This window comes from Rana temporaria, chromosome 2 (genome assembly GCF_905171775.1).
Source record: "Rana temporaria chromosome 2, aRanTem1.1, whole genome shotgun sequence".
In the NCBI taxonomy this organism is placed as follows: domain Eukaryota; kingdom Metazoa; phylum Chordata; class Amphibia; order Anura; family Ranidae; genus Rana; species Rana temporaria.
The window spans coordinates 139,788,535-139,809,726 of record NC_053490.1 but is presented as its reverse complement, the minus strand read 5'-3'; the positions used below and the strand labels follow the sequence as shown (position 1 = coordinate 139,809,726).

At 42.4% G+C, this 21,192-nt stretch overlaps 1 protein-coding gene across 3 annotated transcripts in view; it reads right to left on the bottom strand.

Annotated features, from left to right (window-relative positions):
• Positions 1 to 639: 639 nt before the first annotated feature.
• NCKAP5L (NCK associated protein 5 like) overlaps positions 640 to 21,192 on the bottom strand; it is a 137,963-nt gene continuing 117,410 nt past the window's right edge. For 2 of the 3 annotated variants that reach the window (XM_040341206.1, XM_040341207.1), the window contains exons 9-14: positions 15,065 to 15,169; positions 12,855 to 13,020; positions 12,706 to 12,772; positions 9,760 to 10,062; positions 5,999 to 6,114; positions 640 to 1,881 (exon numbers count right to left, since the gene is read on the bottom strand). In XM_040341206.1, the coding sequence (XP_040197140.1) occupies positions 1,651 to 1,881; positions 5,999 to 6,114; positions 9,760 to 10,062; positions 12,706 to 12,772; positions 12,855 to 13,020; positions 15,065 to 15,169 (988 nt within the window). In that variant the 3' untranslated portion in view covers positions 640 to 1,650. The remainder of the gene's footprint in view (positions 1,882 to 5,998; positions 6,115 to 9,759; positions 10,063 to 12,705; positions 12,773 to 12,854; positions 13,021 to 15,064; positions 15,170 to 21,192) is intronic. The other variant, XM_040341208.1, reaches the window with a different exon arrangement.

Below are 21,192 nucleotides of genomic sequence, written 5' to 3'. Positions count from 1 at the left end.
ACTTGCTCGGCTTGATCCTTTTGGATCTGAAAATCCGGTAAGGGTCAGCATTTTCAGGGAGCAGTGATCCAGATATTTCTTCACGTTGTGATTCCATAGGGAATTTAATTATTCACAGAACTTTTACACAGTTTACATTTGTCTAAAAAAGATTTTTCTTCTCTTATTTGGGACTTTATAGTGCTCACTATTTTTTTGATAAGTCACACATTTTTAGCGCAACTCCACTCCTTTTTTCCAAGGAATGACGTTTGTCGGCACTTCCTGGTTCACGCGATGATCAGCTGTGATTGATCACGTGGCAAGAAGCCTCTGACAGAAGCTCCTTATGATTGGAGATGAGGCACTGGCACGCGCCAGCATGTTATCCTGCTGGACGTCATATGACGCCCAGTCAGGATAACAGAACCACTTCCTGGCCGTCAATCTGCTATAGGTGGAAATGTTCCCATATGTATTAGTTAACATTTTATCATTCGGATAAGCTTTCAAAATATTGACACATTTATAAATGTGATTGAAGAATAATTTTTCGTAAACCAGTTGCATATTATATTTACTGATGCTTCAAACAAGCAAGTAAATACACATTATCAAAAGGTAAGCCAGTTGTCAAAAAAAGGACACATACATCTCAAATATATTTAGATTTTTTTTTTATTTTAGCTTAAAAGGAAAGTGAGGCAGAAAAACAGTCACAATAACTTATATAAATAAAACAAAGAATGATATAAAATTAAAAAAAAAAATTTAAGGAAAAATGAGGGGGAAAAAAAACCTGACAAAGAATATTTTTCCTGGTTAGCACCATCTTGAGAGCAACAGCATCGAAATAAAAACAACACTATGCATAAAAAAAGGAAAGTAAAAACTAAACATTTACACAAATAAAAATATATATTTATATAAAACAGCACAAGTATAAACCAAAATAAAAAAAAGGAACAAATAAAAAAATAAAATAAAAAAAAAGAAGAAATCTAGGGGTCACGGAAGTGTCACATCTGGTCAAACTGGTCAATACTCCCCAATAATGATCACAATAACTCCAGATAGGCAGCTAAAAAATAACTTCTTCCTTTCCAGACGTGCTCCCTGATAAAATTAAGAGGTGGTATTCAGCTTCTGGATCAGTGCATTAACACATAGTTGGGGTACTGATTAGCGAGACGGAGATGTGAGGTAATCTATTAACCTGTGAAATCCCCCTTCACCAGTCTTCCTGCTGTAAAGGACATCAATTAAGCTGGTGGTAATAGATGCATAGTAAAGGGGCAACCCATAGATGACACAACAAAAACAAAGAATACAAGAACGATGGCAACCTATGAAATAGGGGAGCAAACCACAGGACCCACCGCAGACTGGGACAGAACGAGGCAAAGGCTGAGGCAACAGTTCCGCGGGATATCAGGACTTTTACCTGCAAGGTCTGAGGCAACAAGACTCTAGTATGTTGCTAATACTTGGGGGTATTGAGGCTCATGTGGGATGGACAAGGTCTTTCTAGAGGAGCAATATGGTCATGAAAAGGACAAAGACTCCACATAGAATAGCACCTACAAGCAGCCAGTATGGTCAGTTTACATCTGCAATGTTAATCTAGGTGTCCGGCAGCTTGTACTAGTAAGGTGGTGTAGGAATGCGCCATTAGCCTTGGCTCCCGCAAGACGACAGGCTGTCGTAGAGTGAATCACTCAAGGATTCAGAGTTCTCCAGCCCTGTCTGACCCTGCTCGTTGTCTCGAGATTTAGCTTCACTTGTACCCTCGTCGCCAACTTCTGAAGTGCTGGGAGTGCGGCTGCTCACAGTGCCCGGGAAACAGATTGATGGGTGGGCATACCCAGACATGTCACAGTCTCTGTCTCCTTCTGATGGGATCTACAATAAAAAAAAAAAAATGCAAAGGTCAACCATGACTAATGTGAGCAAGAACCATATTATACACGGCAATGTCATTACCTACACTACACATACATAAGATTCCATTTCTCACAATATGGATTAATACCAATTATGTGAAAGTAACCTCTCACTAAAAACAGGAATACCCCACATGGACTAGTCTCTGCTTAGAACTTCTATTAATCAGAGTGGAGAAATCAGGTACATTAATCTACCTTAATAGGTTCCCTAGACTCAAACAAACCTTGCAGTGTGGGTGTAGCTCTACCGCAAGTAAAAGTTTTCTAGTTCCTCGGGGTTGGCTTTTAATAGTCTTATGTTTCCCATAAAATAGCAACCTTGTAATAGTTCTCCATTTTGACAAGTAGTCATATTTACAACACATCTGCCTATCCATTGCTTTTGTTAGGATCGGACTGAAAGGGTCATTTGAGGCAGGCATTCATAATATCAAAAAAATTACAGGACAATAGAAACGGTCTAAAGCCATGTAGTGTATGGTAATTATATAATCACACCCTTCACATATAAATAAAAATTGGAACGTAAATTTCAACAAAAATTATATACAATCTTGAGGATACTGTCAATGTACACAACTGTAGTGGTCATTTAAATTGTTAAAATAGTATAGATGTCTTCTGTGAGAAGGGTTTAAGCATCAACGATAAAAATGATCTCATTATTTTTTAATTAAAGTAATTTTCCCTGAACACAGCAGACGTGGCTCTGCGTTCTCCTCTCTGGTGACAGAACACTCCCTTATTTCCTCAAGGCAAAGAGGAGATGTGATTATCCGTCTCTGCTTTGACACAATAATCTTGCTCATTTGGATTCACCGAGTGCTGCTGCACACTTGTATCATTTATTCATGGTTATCTATTGAAGCTAACCGACAGATTAATTCAGGTATACCGAAAAAACAACGTGCGCGTACGCTTTTTTTCAGACAATGCACAATATATACACACACACAAAGTTGTGCTAATAAGTTTACATACCCTGGCAGAATTTGTGATTTCTTGGCCATTTTGCAGAGAATATGAATGATAACACAAGAACTTCATTCACTCATTGTTAGTGTTTGGCTGAAGCCATTTATTATCAATCAACTGGGTTTACTCTTTTTAAAATCATAATGGCAACAGAAACTACCCAAATGACCCTGATCAAAAGTTTACATACCCCAGTTCTTAATACTCTGTATCGCCCCCTTTAACATCAATGACAGCTTAAATTTTTTTGAGATATTTGTGGATGCGGCTCTTTTTTCTCAGATGGTAAAGCTGCCCATTCCTCTTGGCAAAAAGCCTCCAGTTCCTGGAAATCCTTGGGCTGTCCCGCATGAACTGCACATTTGAGATCTCCCCAGAGTGGCTCAATGATATTGAGGTCAGGAGACAGATGGCCCACTCCAGAACCTTCACTTTATTCTGCTGTAGCCAATGACTGGTCGACTTGGCCTTGTGTTTTGGATCCATTTCATGTTGGAATGTCGAAGTAGGTCCCATGTGCAGCTTCTTGGCTGGCTGATGAATGCAAATGTTGAGTATTTTTTGGCATTCATCGTGCCATAAATTTTTACCAAATTTCCGGTGCCTTTGTAGCTCACACATTGCCAAAACATCAGCGATCCACCTCCGTGTTTCACAGTAGGAATAGTGTACCTTTCATCATAGGCCTTGTTGACTTCTCTCCAAATGTAGTGTTTATGGTTGTGGCCAAAAAGCTACATTTTGGTCTCATCACCCCAAATTACTTTGTGCCAGAAGATTTGAGGCTTGTCTATGTGCTGTTTGGTGTATTGTCAAGTTGGTCTTTGCCTAGTAATGGCTTCCTTCTGGCGACTCAACAATGCAGCCCATCTTTCTTCAAGTGCCTCCTTATTGTGCATCTTGAAACGTCTACACACCAGGTTTTCAGAGAGAGTCCTGCATTTCATCAAGTTTTTTGGGGTTTTTCTTTGCATCCCAAACACTTTTCCTGGCAGTTGTGGCTGAAATTTTAGTTAGTCTACCTGACCGTGGTTTGGTTTCAACAGAACCCCTCATTTTCCACTTCTTGATTAGAGTCTGAACACTACTGATTGGCATTCTCAATTCCATGGATATCTTTCTATATCCCTTTCCCGTTTTATACAGTTCAACTACCTTTTACTGCAGATCCTTTGACAATTATTTTGCTTTCCCCATCACTCAGAATCCAGAAACGTCAGTGCAGCACTGGATGAAAGATGCAAGGGTCTGTCAGGAGTCCAGAAACTCATTGACCTTTTATACACACACACACACACACAAATTACAAGTAAACAGATCACAGGTGAGGATGGTTACCTTTAATAGCCATTCAAACCCCTTTGTGTCAACTTGTGTGCATGTTATCCGGTCAAAATCACCAGGGTATGTAAACTTTTGATCAGGGTCATGTGAGTAGTTTCTGTTGCCATTATGATTTAAAAACAAGTAAACACAGTTGATTGATAATAAAATGTCTTCAGCCAAACACTAACCACGAGTGAAAAATGTTTTTGTGTTATTCATATTCTCTGAAAAATGGCCAAGAAATCACAGATCTGCCAGGGTATGCAAACTTATGAGCACAACTGTATACACACACACACACACACACACACACACACACACACACTATATACCCACAGCATAAAAAAAAAAAAAAAGCTAAATCTATTTTTATCAAGAAAAGCAGTTGTTCCTCAAACAGACTAGACAACTGCTGACCTTGAAGGTCATGAAGCCCACAGAGGAAACTTGTACTGTATTAGACTACCATTGCTGACCTCCACTGATAAAAATGCTAGTTGCCTGCAATGCCAATTCCATGGCCGTCATGGAGAAAGTCTGAAGATCAGGAGTTACGATTTCCTCTTTCTAATCTGCACTCTGGTTCTTGGTCAGTAACTCAATACATGCAGGGCACCGGACACATGGATTTGAACATTTTTTTTTTTTTTTTTAAGCAGGCGATTAGAGCCAGAGGTTCTAATTGGCTTTTAAAAAAAAAAAAGAAGAAGGATGGGCTCAGGACACCTAAACTCGAAACATTGAGCATCAGCTGCCACTGGTCTAAACAATATCCAAGCAAATATAGGGTGGAAAAGTTTGCGGTGGCACAAACTACAATTGACAGAGAAAGTGTAAAGCTAGTCTACATTAGTATTTTCAGGAATTTCATAAAAAGGACTAGATAACGAGCTAAAGAAAGGTCTAGAAATGATCAGCTCAGAAAATCATATCTATGTTCTATCAGTGACTTTGCACACACAGCCTTGCTGACCAATTTTGAGGGAAGAACTGATCACCTATGGGGGTGTGACTACTTGTGTATATCTATTGTTATAGAGCAGCCATTCTCAACCAAGGTTCTTACAGAGGTTACCCAGAGATTCTTGAGCTGTGGCTGAGCTGGCTTCTCAACTGATGATGCCTGCACAATTCCATGTCCAATGCCACTTGACAGGGCCAGCAGCATGACACCAATGATAATTTGTTAGCCGTCTAAGGCTGGCATTCTGACTGCCACTGTATGGGTCATCCTTGCCTCTAACCCCAATTATTTATAAATTTTATTAGAAGTTCCCCCAAGACCAAAAAAAATTATTCCTCTGGGGCAAAAACGTTGAGAAAGATCGTTCTAGAAATGTAACATTTGTGACCACGATCTAATGTCTATGGCCAATTTAGGACAACCTCATGAGAGATAAATGAAGAAGATTCGGGGGAAAATGGACAGCCGCACTCCAGATGAACTTCGGAAAGTTGTCTTTATTCAATAAAAATAGGCATACACAGCCACAGAAAGGGACAGCCGACATGTTTCGCACTACATTAGTGCTTAATCGTGGCCATCTGGAGTGCGGCTGTCCATTTTCCCCCCGAATCTTCTTCATTTGCCTTGTGCATTGCCAGCACCTTGGTTTCCTGAGAGGTCCCCAATTGCTCACAAGATCCACCTGGAGCGGTGACTCCTTTTCTCATGAGAGATAAGATAAAAATTAAACTCAATGCAGTCCTCAGAAAAAAAGCACTTTTACGACAGCCTTCCATTGGTGCTGCTTCAACGAACATCTCCTTACCTCTTCCAGATCATGCACTCTTGACCGGAAGCTCTCTGCAGAGCCAGCATTGATCTTGGCATTGGGAAAGGTCCAGTTCTTGTTCTGCTGTGGCAAACTGTGATCTCTACTGGAATCTACATTAGAAGGAACCCTATGTTAAGTTTATAGTAGCAGCTATAAAATTAAATTTACACCAGTGGTTCTCAATATCAGTCCTCAAGTATCAGTCCTCAAGTATCCCCCCAACAGGCCATGTTTTGTGAATTTCTCTTAGGCAGGCCATACACGAGTCGAATTAAAAAAAAAAACTCAATTTGCTCGAAAACCTTATCTAAGAATTTTTCATTCAAATTTTTCACCATTAGTGGGCTGCAGCAACAGCAGATTTTCGTGTGGTCATCGAATTTGAGTAATCGGGCATGTTGGAAATTTTCTGAAAAACTAACGATTTTCTAAATCGTGGGAGATAAATCATGGGAGATGGGAGAATCGTGCGAGAAATTTAATCGAAAAAGAAATGCGCATGTGCAAGAAAAGAAAATTCCCAGAAAGAAAAGATTCCCAGCCACGAAAATTCTTATTCTGTTGCAACAGGAGGTGAAATTGAAGGCTTGGTTGGTCAAATTTCGAAATCAATGGTGGCACCATCGGATCACAAAACGCACAAATTTACTGATTTTCAAAAGAAAATTCGACCATGTATGGCCAGCCAGCCTTAGATAAAGTAGCTGTCCAAAATACCAAGCCATCGACTCAGATTTAAAGCACCTGTCCAAGATAAAGGAAAACCTGCAAACCTAGCCTGTTGGGGGTACTTGAGGACTGAGTTTGAGAACCACTGATTTACACTAACCATATACAGTACATATCCAAAAATGTAACCAATTAGAATTCAGTTTAATTTAGTTAAATCAGTGAAAGTAGTCAACCCCCTTTTTGCACCTAAGGGTAAAACAAATGTTAATGCCCAAGCACAATTTTTTCAACTTTGACATGTTTTAGTAAAACCGTACATATAACCACAACTACTTTGTGTATCCTGGTATGTATCCATACCTTGTTTATTTCAGAGCACATTAGACTTTCATTTGGTGGTAAATGGTATTCTCAAAAGGAAAATATGTGGGAATTTTTTATTTTATTTTTATTAGCTGTATATTTCCGATTACTACCATAACCTACCAGCAAAGAACAACCCAAAGTACATTCTCCTACTCCTGACAATCGCAGTAATACCACATGTGTGTTCAGGGATGGACTGACCATAGGGAGTACCGGGAGATTCCCGGTGGGCTGGTCCATAAATGGGCCGATTTTGAGTGACAGCCCCGAGTTTCTGCGCTCTGCTGACTGCTGCTTATGAGAGTACTGTGTATTAGCGAGGACTTGCTCTGCTCATCCCACACATCCACAGCCAGTCAGCAGGCAGCGTAACCCTCCCCCCTCCAGCCCGCCACATTTGACTACCCGGGTGCTGGAGTGGGGCTGAATGGGGGCGCAAGGAAGGAGAAACACAATGCCGACGAGATACAAGAACGATAGCATGTCCTGCAGCACACAGATCGGCAGGACTCGGGAGAAATGTCACATCACAGTCTCACATGTACACTGGCTGCAGTGTCTTCCAGAAATCTAGGCAGTGTGCAGGTCAGTCCCCTCTCCCCCTCTCTCTCCCTCTCCCTTGTCTCTCGCTCCCGTACTTTTTTGTATAGCCGTTTATCCTGCACACTGATAAGACCTGCTAACATTCTGTGTCCAGTGACTGTGTGACACATGGCTGGCTGTTAACCATTTCAGTTATTTAGCCAGAGCTCTGTGTGTGCTGCATGGTTTTTGGGATGTTTTTTGGAAGGATTAACTGCTAGTTCAGGCTAGAACTTCACAGACCAATTAACTGTTTACTGTCCTCCACTAATCCTGACCAGATCACTGTTTGTAAGAACATTTGTATTTTGGAAATTGGATGTGCAATTGTCACATGGGTGTACTTTCAAAGGAAGATTACCAACTTGATCTTTACAGAGCTGGTTTAAATGGAGTGGAGCAATCCTGCGATACTATATACTGTTACACTGGGTTCAGCCATGAACGCAGTCTCTGACCATCTCCTGTAGTATGTCCGCAGTCTCTGACCATCTCCTGTAGTATGTCCGCAGTCTCTGACCGTCTCCTGTACTATGTCCGCAGTCTCTGATCATCTCCTGTAGTATGTCCGCAGTCTCTGACCATCTCCTGTAGTATGTCCGCAGTCTCTGATCATCTCCTGTAGTATGTCCACAGTCTCTGACCATCTCCTGTAGTATGTCCGCAGTCTCTGACCATCTCCTGTAGTATGTCCGCAGTCTCTGATCATCTCCTGTAGTATGTCCACAGTCTCTGACCATCTCCTGTAGTATGTCCGCAGTCTCTGACCATCTCCTGTAGTATGTCCGCAGTCTCTGATCATCTCCTGTAGTATGTCCGCAGTCTCTGACCATCTCCTGTACCGTGTCTAGTTTATAAACTGTTTTTGTGCGTGTTCGCAAAATTAAAGTGGGCCAGTCTGGATGAAGTCCAGGGCCAAATTTTTGTCCCAGTCCATCCCTGTGTGTGTTATTTGTTGTTTACACCCATAGTACAGCCCCCAGAAATAATAGAGCGCATTTCCCTTTTTTTTTTATGTATTCTACCTAAAATATACTAACACCGATACTACATTTCCAAAAATAAATAAAAACATTGCCCAAAATATACAGAATATGACCCAAACTAACCCTGGCACTGATCTAGTTATTTATTTATCTTTACACACAGTTTACTTATTCCTCTCTCTGCAAAGAAGAGATAGAGACAGAGACACAAACACAGGGGTGGGCTTCAGTGACTGATCACTGTGATAGTCAATACCCAATCACTAGTACGGGACCCGGGGATCCTGGTGAGACCCCGGGCTCTGTGCTGGGAGCGCACTGCACCCAGCCCAGTGATGCCACATATATGCGTACTGTTGTAGGGAAGGGGTTAAAAGCAGCATTAAACCCAAAACCATATTTTATATTGCAGCTTACCAATTCTTAGTTGGGATGGCTGCATCAGTATTTTTTTGGGGAATCTTGCTTATATTTTCATCTGATGCACCTGGCAGTAAGTCTGACGTTTTTCAAAAAAACAAGGCGTTCAGAAAAAGCAGCACTTAGAGCGTTGGGACAAACCATTTAACACCGACAGCAGTGCTTACAATGGTCAGCTTTTATGTATGCAACATTTTTATCTTAACGAAACAAAACTTGCTGTAACTGCTTAAAAAGCATTAGCTGGAGTTTGGCTTCATATGTTTGTGTAACACTGCTTTCCCGCCAGACTCACAATGTTGTCCAAAAGATGTCTTGTTTCTCCACTTAGAGTGGGGGTCTCTAATACAGGAGGTGTGTTACTGGGCAGTTTACCAGGTGGAAACAGGGGGGAAAAAAAAAAAAAAAAGCCCTTTCACACTGTGCCGTACATAGTGTAAAAACTGCGATATTTTACTGTCGGATTTGGGGTGCATTTCGGGCCGAGAAAGCGCATTGCCGGTGGTACGGCAGCGCTGCCCATTGATTTCAATGGGCAGGAGCGCATTAGCAGCGGTGAGTTCACCGCTTTTGGGTTTAATATTGCTTTAATTCCATTTGCTTGCTGTGATTTACAACATATTATAAATGTCCCTTTGTTTTATATATAATGTCTATGCAAACTATATGTATGAAAGGTTAGACTAGTACTGCTAAGAACCAAACTATTGAGAACTTAGAGAGACATACCTTCTCTATACATCCTGTGTCCCACAGTAGGTTCTGGCTCTGCCAACAGTGCATGGAATGCTGGAATACTCTGATGCTGTCCTGGGGGGTACATTTCCTCTACACCCCTCATGTCCCTCTCCAAAGTCCGTGCTCTTCTGGGAACCTTCGGGAAAGCAGAAAACCTTCCCACTGGAAGGACAGAGGGAGACTCCTGCCTGGGCTTTATCTTCGGGGCACTTTTGTTTGGCGTTCCTCCACAGTAATCGGGTGGAGGAAATGTCCCAATACCACTGTCCAGGGTCCGAGTGAGTGAGTCGCAAGCTGTGGGGAAAAAATAAAAAAATTCTGTAAGGTGGGCAAACTTAAATTTGAAGTTTCAGGGTCAGTACTTACAATGAATTTAAATAATTTGGAATACCCATTTTCCTTTCAACACTATCCACAGATAAAACAAAGGTTATGGCTACAGTTGCACTTGAGATACAAACTGTGGTGGTTTCCTATGTACAGTATGTAGTGTAGTATTATGGCGTCTTAAATATGAAGTTGAGAGAAAGAAAATAAAAAAACACATATGCTGTGGGCTACTGTGTTGGGTTGACATCTTTGGTCTTCTGCCCCAGATACTCTGGCAGCAATGATCTTTCAGTGCTGCGGGTGGTTATTATGAGTGACTGCAGCTGTGAAAGGTACCTATAAAAACCGCTGAATATCCCCGACCTTTCCACCCACTCTCATAGAAGCTGTACTTTACCATTCACACAACAAATGGAGCAGGCAGACCATTCATTCATCTGCCCATGCTCCATTCATACAGTGCTTTGCATTGTGGGAACCAAAATTATGGCTTCTATGAATGGAGCACAGATGCGGAAAGGGCGATCATAGCCAGCATATTTGATGAACGCCTGTCACAGGTTTCTCCCTATGTACATAACGGTTAAAAAAAAAAAAAAAAAACTACACACTTAAAAGTATAACTAAAAAGGAAAAACTTTTTTTTTAGTTTTGAATAACCTGCATAGGGATTAGAACATTTGTCAGTTTCCATCGCTGTCTGTGCCCTCATTAAGTAGATTCACCCTCTGTCTTGTTTACCATTATTGAAAGTGAACGTAAAAGAAAATCCCAAATTTTAGGTTGTCCTCAGAAAAGTAATAGAAGGGTACCTCCAATGGGGACACTAGTTCTGGTGACCTGGGGGGTCCCCAAGGATTGCCCTCAACTTGCAGGGATTTCCTCTCACTTCCCGTTTGACTATGGCACAGGGACTCAAAATTAAAAAGGAAAGTTTTTGTCTATAGTTCCACTTTAACCACTTCAGCCCCGGAAAAAATGGCTGCCCAAAGACAGGGCCATTTTTTGCGTTTCGGCACTGCGTTGCTTTAACTGGCAGTTGCACATTCGTGGGCCGTCGCACCCAAACAAAATAATTTCCCCACAAATAGCGCTTTCTTTTGGTGGCATTTGATAATTTCTGCAATTTTTATTTTTTGCACTATAAACAAAAAAAGAGCAACAATTTTGAAAAAAACTAAAATATTTTTTACTTTTGCTATAATAAATATCCAAAATTTTTATTTTAAAAAAGCTATTTTTTTCTCAATAGGCCGATATGTATTCTTCTACCCGATTTTGGTAATAATTGCATAAAGCGTATATTGATTGATTTGTGCAAAAGTTATAGCATCTATAAAATAAGAGATAGATTTATGGCATTTTTATTATTTTAATTTTACTAGTAATGGCGGCGATCTGCGATTTTTTTTATGGGGACTGTGACATTATGGCGGACACATCGGAGACTTGACAACATTTTGGGACCATTGGCATTTATACAGCGATCAGTGCTATAAAAATGCACCAATTACTGTAAAAATGTCACTGGCCACACAGCTGTTAACACTAGGGGGTGATCAAGGGGTTAACTGTGTTCCAACTGTGGGGGGAGGGGACTGACAAGAGGAAATGACAGATCTTGGTTCCTAGCTATTAGGAACTCACAATCTGTCTCTTCTATCAGAACAGGGACACACGGTCCTGTTCTGGCTCTGGTGCCCGCGATCGCGCCGTGGCCGGCGGTCACGAGCATCGGCACCCCTGCGATGCAGCAGGATGCTTAAAAGGACCAACGGACAGCTACGTTTGCGGGATCTTGCCAACCTGCCGCAGTATAATGACAGCGGCTGGTTGGCAAGTGGTTAAAGAGGAAGTAAACTTCCTCCGCTGACATGATATAATAAGGCTTACCTATAGGTAGTGTAAATATCTCCTAAACATGTACTGTTTAGGAGATATTTACATTACTTGCAGCCAGTGACATCACTGGTGCATGCGCTCTGAAGTTCGGTTCCTGCCGAGACCTATGCCGTGAACGACAGTTCATGCGCGCACGTACATCGCGTATCTGGGCCACCCACAGCGAACCCCAAAGTAACTGCGGGAAAACATGTCAGCCTTCTCAGCGGTGTGCAGGTAAGGAGGCACGTTTTTCTTCATGCTATCCAAACCCAGGAAGACTTAAAACCTCTAATGCTTCTGTTACCGTCAATCACATTTAGGTTTCATTCTAAATGGATGCCGTAAAAACATTTTTTTTCTTTCTTTTTACATATTAGGCCCATACATGAGAGGCAGCAGGTAGTCTTGGGAGTAACTCTTGTGCATCATGCTCTCAAGTACCAAGGTTTTATTTCCAGCTTTGACTAGCGTTTTTTACGTTAGCTTATGAACTTTGCCCTTTCGACAACATACAACATACTGCAACTGTTCTCTATACTATACCGGAATCCTTTGGGGTACGTTAAAACTGTTGAATAGCAGCTATAGATCATGCATTAAACAGCTAAAGCATATTCATACACACGCCCCATTCCATTTCCCCAGATAGCTTATAGTCCCTTGAAATTTTCAGTATTCAGAGGAAAGCATGACAAATAGGACCAAAAGAAGGTTTTTAGGTACCTGCAAAATGCTGTGAATTGATCGATTCAGAAATCCTCTCATCAGGGGGAAGAGACACTTCTCTGATCTGTTTGGAGAATGAAGAATATATCAGAACCAATGCTGCAATCTGGACAAAAATCTCTGGCTCTTATGGACCACGTGCCTACCTGATCTATGTTCTTCTGTTCACATCGCTGGACATGTGTGACCATCCCATTCCTTGGAGGCCGAAAGGGTCGAACTTCCTTGTTCTCAGGTGATAATCTAGGAAAGTCACGCAGAGGTGTCTTCCCTTCTAGACGGCCTTCCAGAGGTGGCTCTTTCCCATCCACCCTGAAATTGGAGAATATAGATGCACATTAATTTCCATAACCTACATCCCTACCGACACCAAAACAATTAATCAAGTACCAATACGAGTTAGCATCCCATCATCGATTGCCACCATGGTAGTGCATCAGTGTTCCTACCATGTGCATGGCTGACCAAGGTGTAACAAAACTAAATTATATAGATTAGAAAATAAACAATACAGATTTCAGATATTCTGTATACATCTACTCTTTAGATATAAGTGGCCATATGTAGGGAATCCCGAGCCTTGAAGGTGTTGGATCATTGGCCACTATTAACTAACTCCATAGAGTCAACAGTTGTCTTGATACAGCACACTGAATAGGGATTTCACCAACAGGGACATGCTTTGGATTTCACAGACAGTATGGAAACCTTTTAAGACGGAGGACACTATATATATATATATATATATATATATATATATATATATATATATATATATATATATATATATATATATATATATATATATATATATATATATATATATATATATATATATATATATATATATATATATATATATAAATGACCAACATCTCAATATACAGATACATTTTTTTCTTAAGCAATTCCATAAATCACAGCGAGAATGTTATGGTCTTCAAAGACTCAAAATATTGGCCAACAGCCCAATCAGCATGGATTCTTTTTATTGCTCAAAACATTCATTTATGTTAAAGCGGAGCTTTACTCTCTCAATCAACATTCCTATGCTGCTAGCATTAGTAAATAGATAAGTATATCATATTTACTTGTTTTAAACTTTTTTTTTTTTACATTTCTTCAGTTACTTCCCGGGTTTCTTGCCTAGGCTAATGTCATACATTCCAGGAGTCTTCCAGAGGAGTTTTCACAGCTAAGAACACCCTCCTGCATGCGTTCCTAAGCTAAGGGCAGATGGATTCCAGGAAGAAAATGCTACATGAACCATCTGCCCTTACTCAAGATCGCTACAGCCAGAAATGCTAGGGGGGCCGTTTTTTAAAGCGATTTTGCAACAAAATAAAGCACATGGATGGATGGGGTAAGTTTGCGTTGAGTATTAAAAATGAATTTATGTTTTTGGTGCTCAGATGTAGTTGAGCTCTGCTTTAAAGCCATATTAAACCCTCAGTTATTTGAGCACTTTCAGCTGTTGATTTAATCACTTTATGAGGATACAGATTCTTTATCTTTTAATCCTTGGCTATGCTACAGTTTTAGCTGGTGCCATGACTGCTGCCCTAGGTTTACGATTTCAGGTTGGCTCCTTTCTCTTGCAGTGTTCTATAGAGCCATCCTTGCATGCAGGGACTAGAGTTGGTCATTGCTGGATTACCTTATACTAGAGGTTGTATTACCCTCATACAAAATAACAGAGGCAATGTCAGCATTCAGGTGGAGATCAGGGAAAGACAACAAGAAGACCCTCTCCACTCAAGAGAAAATTAAACTTTCTACACACAAGAGCTGGATCGCTCACTGGACAACCTAGGCTGTAGCCTAGGGGCTCAGCAAGTATCCAGGGAGCCCTTTTGACCTCCACACCCTGCCCCAGCCTGTCACTATCATGCCAACAACCTAAAATAGTTGGAATTCGCCTGGCTGTATTGCAGCAATGTATAATGTTGGGCAACAGCTGCCACTTTGCACACATGCATGCACATACCACCTTGGTACCTCAGATATTCTGCAATTTTTCAGCAGTGCAGCACAGATGATCAAACAGTGTTGATGTTCAAAGCTGCTGCCAAAAAGCTGCACTCCTTAGGCAGCTGCCTCTGCCTCCTCCAGACTTCCAGCTGAGCTTGAATGATAATCACCCATGACAGGGGACCAGGTCAGTCATTGGGCAGAAGTGTGAATGTAAGTCTTCACGTGTACGCTCCAGCAGCTGCCTCTGTGTCCCCAATATAAAAAAGGCACAGATAGCTAAAATCCAGACCAGGGAGCACAACAGCCCATCACACAAAACCCAACAATATAGATGGGCCTTTGCCACTAAAATATCTGCAAAGTAACATAACCTGTACATTACCCATAGTAGACAGTTTTTTGTGTTTTTTTGCTGTCTGTGTCCCTGTTGGGGAGATTCACAGTCTTTTCCTGTCCTGGTGACAGCGAGTCATGATGGGACATCTTTCTGAAAAGGACAGAGATGACTACACATTTAAAGAGTGTGGAGGGCTTAAAACAATTTTAACTTTAATTTTATTTTATTGCTCTGCATCTTCCTGTCCCAGTGACACCCACATCCTCGGCAGTGATGTGACCCTGGCACAGGAAGAGAGTGCTACCCAATGATGAAAGACAGCCATACAAACTTAAAGTGGTATAAATCCAAAAGGCACAGAAAGAGAGCTACCCAATGATGACATGGCATTAGAAACCTAAAGCGGTATACATCCAAAAGCAAAACATTATATTGCAGTTTACCAATTCTTGGATGTGATGGCTGCATTCGTTTTTTTTTTTTTTTTTTTTTTTTTTTTAACCTAGCGATTTTGCAAGTAGGTCAGTTTTTCAACAGACCAAGCTGTCCTGCAAATGTAACAGTTATAGGGTTGAGACAGACCATTTAACACTGACTGGGGTGTTTAAAATGGTCAGCTTTTATCTATGCAAAAACAAAACCTGTTGCTGCAACTGCCTATAAGGTGTGAGATGGAGTTTGGCTTCAATTTGTTAGTGTATATAAAATCTGCTAGTGCATCCAACACTTCCCTCCCACAAGACTGGCATTACTGCTGTCCAATGGCGTCTCTGCACACCTTCACCCAGAGTGGAGGCACTTTAAAGACAGGTGTGTTACTGGCCAGATCACCAGGGGGAAAACAGAGGGGAAAAATGCCTACAAAAGAAAAATGAATGGAGCCACCACATCAAAATGATTGGTAGGCTTCAATATATTTATATTTTTGGGTTCAAATTTAATACCACTTTACGAGAAATTTGAACGCTTGCCTGCTTCATTAGAAAAAATGGCTGGACTTGGACTTTAAGTTACACAATCAGTAAGTATTGTTTAAAAGCCTTGATTGTGTGTTTACCAGAGACAGACACATCACCCAATACCATATACATGCAATGCAACACAGTGACTAAGCTTTACTGCTTTCTCTACGAAAGTCAGCCATTTTTCAGGGGAAATAACGTTTAAGAAATGTCCTAAAAGGCCCTTCTCCATTATAGGGAGGGTTAACCTCATCAAAATGGTGTGAATGTCGCAATTTATATACGCAATTTGCTATACATCCTCCAGAATACCCCAGAAGATGTATAGCAGAATTGAATTCCTCTTCATGGACCTTATTTGGAAAAGAAAGTCTAGAATCGGGCTAGCAACACTCCAACTGGCTCATCAATTCATATGTGTTGACGGTGCCCTAAAATTATTCTGATGCTGGTCAGCTGTCTCAAACTATTCTGGACTTGTGCTCCATTCTTTTTTTTTTTTTGGATATAAAAAAACAAAACAAAAAAAAAAAAAAAAAAAGGTATTTATTGTGCTGAACTGGTATACAAACATTTTCATCATCGCAATACAGTACAACACATCTCAACAATAAACGACTTATATCTTCTCCAGCAGATCACAATATTCCATAAAACAAAAGTAATCAACCAATATTAATTCCCAGTAGTCTGTCCTCGATCAGATCCACAGGGGTAAGTCCCGGGAACATCCAGCCATGGTGCCCATATCCTCTCAAATTTGGATGCACTTCCCATGTACTGATATATACATTTTCTCCATTCTCAGCACCCTACCAATGTTAGTAATCCATTCCTTTGTCGGGGGTCCTCCAATTTCCAATGGATCATAATTAATTTCCTGGCCCCTCTAGTGTGCACCTCCCACTCACATCCTTCCAGCGCATCCAGGAAACAAGCTCTTGGATCCTGTGGAAGGGAAACTTTTAAAAACTGAGTTGACCGTGGTCACTACTCCGGCCCAATATGTGTGTAGTTTTGGCTAGCGCCATACAGGGGAGGGCTGGGCCAGGGGGCAGGGTGGCAATTGCCTCCCAGGCCGCCCTGACTTATGGCCGACAGCAGCTGCCCGCTACCATTTTCTTTTTTTATTCTGGTCAGGAAGTTGGGCCGGGGGCATGGCCATGGCGGCCGACCACTAGCTGTTGTAGTCCACACTCAAGCTCCCGGTGGGTGGAAAACAGAGCAGCGCAGAGAAAACTACAACTCCCAGAGAACGGATTCTTAGAAGCTGGGTTTGCCAGGGAGTCGGGGTGCAGGGCTGGGTGCTGGCTGCAACTTGACCCCAGGACCAGGAGCCTTCCCCCCCCCCCCCCCCCAGGAGGCCATGGCATGCAAGGACCTGCTGAGATCACTGAGGTGAGAGACCCTGACACCCATAGCTGACCCCCCCCATACACCCCACGTAACCTGCCACAGTTATCAGGCTGCATTGATGGGTACTGGAGTTGACTGCCCTGGTAAGGCTGCATTGAAAAACCAGATGCGCCATGGATGGTGAGCTGATCCTGCAGTTCAATGGGCCAACTGACTGAACCTACCCCCCAGGCCTAAGGCTGCCAGCCCTCCCCTGGTGCCATAAGTGGTGTACAAGGTCCCCATTGTCACATTTGCAACGTGTGAATGTGGACTCAGGTTGTAGGTTCATCAGTCTGTGGGGAGTATAGTAAATTCGTAACAATATATATAGCCGGGTAAGTCTTTGTGTCACGTTCAGTGAGCAAGTACCTACAGCTTGAAATATCTCTTCCCACTGCTCCCCATCTAGCTGCCAAACATCTGCCTCCCATTTCTCCCTCACTTTCAGGGGGTGTTGCTTCAAAACGGATTGTAACAGTATGGCACAGCATTGGGAAACAAAACCCTTATGCCACGTACACACGACCATTTTTCTGCATGAAAAAAACGTCGTTTTTAAAAACATAATTTAAAATGATCGTGTTAGGGCTGCACATCGTTTTTCAGTTTCTGAAAGACGACAAAAAAAAAAAATTCAAACATGCTGCATTTAACGTCGTTTTAACAAATGTTTTTTTCGGGTTGTAAAAAATGATCGTGTGTGGGCTAAGACGACGTTTTAAACCCGCGCATGCCCAGAAGCGAGTTATGAGATGGGAGCGCTCGTTCTGGTAAAACTACCGTTCATAATGGGGTAAGCACATTCATCACGCTGTAACAGACAAAAAAGCGCAAATCGTCTTTTACTAAAAAGGAATCAGCTAAAGCAGCCCAAAGGCAAATAGAACTTCCCCTTTAGAGTGCCGTTGTACGTCACCGCGCTTTGTTCATCATTTCTTAAAAACGATTGTGTGTGGGCAACGTAGTTTTTAATGATGAAGTTGGAAAAACGTTTTTTTGGACATGCTGAAAAACAACGTTTTCTTTCATGCCGAAAAATGGATCGTGTGTACGCGGCATCAGATGAGTCAGCCTCCCTGGGGCCGGGGACAGACGCCACTTGCAAGACCGGCTCTGTACCGTAACCAGGCGGCAGAGTTGTAAGTAATGGAAATGCATTGAGGACGCCAGGTTGTGTGCCCCCTTTAGATTAGGGAAGGTGCATAGCACACCATTATGGAAGATGTGCTTGAGATGCGTAACCCCACATGTTTTCCACTTATACTGAATTGGCCAAGCTGTAATTTGGAGTGAAGTGTTTAACCAAATAGGACTATAATCAGTATAGCCATCCGCCTTCTGGAAAAACTTGGATTCATTCCATACCTTTTGAACGAGACTATAGGTCTGTACTTTTTATGAGGCTTTGCAGAGGCTAGAGTCTCCAGAGCCATGGGAATAGGCCCTCTGCGTACAGAGTGGAGCATTAGTGTCTGCAAAGAACTTTGTGTCCCGGTCCCTGCCTCTCCCGCAAACCAAAATGTGCCAAGGTGGTGTTGCAGCTGTGCTGCCAGGTAATACAGCCAAGGGTTTGGCAAAACCAATCCCCCAATCGTCTTTGGGCTGTTGTAGGTGCTCTAGTTTGATCCTAGGGTATCTGTCTTTTCAAATGAGGCTTCGTAAAATGGTATTTACTATTCCAAAAATCATTAAGGGAATAACCATTGGGGCGTTATGAAGTAAAGCAGTTGTGGCATGAGTATCATCTTTATCAAGTTTAAATGGCTCGCCACTGATAAGTGGAGGACATTCCCTGTCCTTTTCCCTAAACCAGGGGTCTTGAATTAAAATTCAAGGAGGTCCGGTCACTAAAATTTTCTTTGGGCCGAGGTCCGAATCTCAAGTCCCAATTTGTCCCCATCACAGTGGATCTTTACATCAGGTGTCGCTATCACAGCACCCCTTTACAACAGGTGTCCCTATCACAGCGCCCCTTTAAATCAGGTGTTCCCATTACAGTGCCCCTTTACAACAGGTGTCCCTATCACAGCGCCCCTTTAAATCAGGTGTTCCCATTACAGTGCCCCTTTACAACAGGTGTCCCTATCACAGCGCCCCTTTACATCAGGTGTTCCCATTACAGTGCCCCTTTACAACAGGTGTCCCTATCACAGCGCCCCTTTAAATCAGGTGTTCCCATTACAGTGCCCCTTTACAACAGGTGTCCCTATCACAGCGCCCCTTTAAATCAGGTGTTCCTATTACAGTGCCCCTTTACAACAGGTGTCCCTATCACAGCGCCCCTTTAAATCAGGTGTTCCCATTACAGTGCCCCTTTACAACAGGTGTCCCTATCACAGCGCCCCTTTAAATCAGGTGTTCCCATTACAGTGCCCCTTTACAACAGGTGTCCCTATCACAGCGCCCCTTTAAATCAGGTGTTCCCATTACAGTGCCCCTTTACAACAGGTGTCCCTATCACAGCGCCCCTTTAAATCAGGTGTTCCCATTACAGTGCCCCTTTACAACAGGTGTCCCTATCACAGCACCCCTTTAAATCAGGTGTCCCCATGACAGCGCCCCTTTACATCAGGGGTCCCCATCACAGCGCTCCTTTACATCAGGTGTCCCCATCAGAGTCCCCCTTAACATAAAATGTGCCCATCAGCATGCCCCTTAACATAAAATAAGGGTCACGCTGATGGGCACATTTTATGTTAAGGGACACTCTGATGGGCAAATTTTATGTTAAGGGGCACCCTTATGGGCACATTTTATATTAAGGGGCACTCTGCTGGGCACAACAGAACGTGTCCCTTAACATAAAATTTGCCCATCAGAGTGCCCCTTAACATAAAATTTGCCCATGAGAGTGCCCCTTAACATAAAATATGTCCAACAGCATGCCCCTTGACATAAAATGTGCCCATGGGCACATTTTATATTGAGGGACACTCTGATGGGCACATTTTATGTTAAGGGACACCCTGAAAGGGGAAAAATGTATATTAAGGGGCACTCTGATGGGCACAACAAAACATGGCCCTTAACATAAAATCGGCCATTTAGAGTGCCCTTTAATACAAAATGTGCCCATCAGTGTTGCTCTTAAAATAAAATATGCCCATCAGAGTGCCCCTTAACAAAAAATGTCCCCATCAGCAATGTCCCTTAACATAAAATAAGGGTCAGGCTGATGGGCACCTTTTATGTTAATGGGCACTCTGATGGACACATTTTATTTTAAGGGGCACGCTGATGGGTATATTTTTAATGTGTACACAGATGGGCATATTTTATGTTAAGGGGCACTCTGATGGGCACAACAAAATGTGTCCATCAGTGTGCCCCTTAACAAAATATGCCCATCAGTGTGCAGATTAAAAATATACCCATCAGAGTGCCCCTTAAAATAAAATTCGTCCATCAGAGTGCCCCTTAACATAAAAAAGGTGCCCAATAGCGTGACCTTTAAACATATGACCAGCAGTGATCACTAAGAAACATGTCACATACCTTGAATGCAATGCTGCGAGATAAGGAGCCCGGGACTGCGAGTAGCAAGGGGGCAGGGCGCGCATGTGACAACGTGCTCATACTCGTAAGGAGAGCCAGGAGTGGACCCGCGAGCAGCAGGGGGCGGGGCGCGCATGTGACGTCAAGCCCCTACTCGCGGTCCGTGAGTGCAAGCTGGTCAACTCCGAGACCTGCGGTGCGCTCACAGCGTCACTGGTTGCTGGGGAAACCCGCGGCCCCAGCAAACCAACGCTGACAGTAAAATTATACTGGCGGCATTGCGGTCCGGGCAGAAGCATCACTCGGGCCGGACTCGGA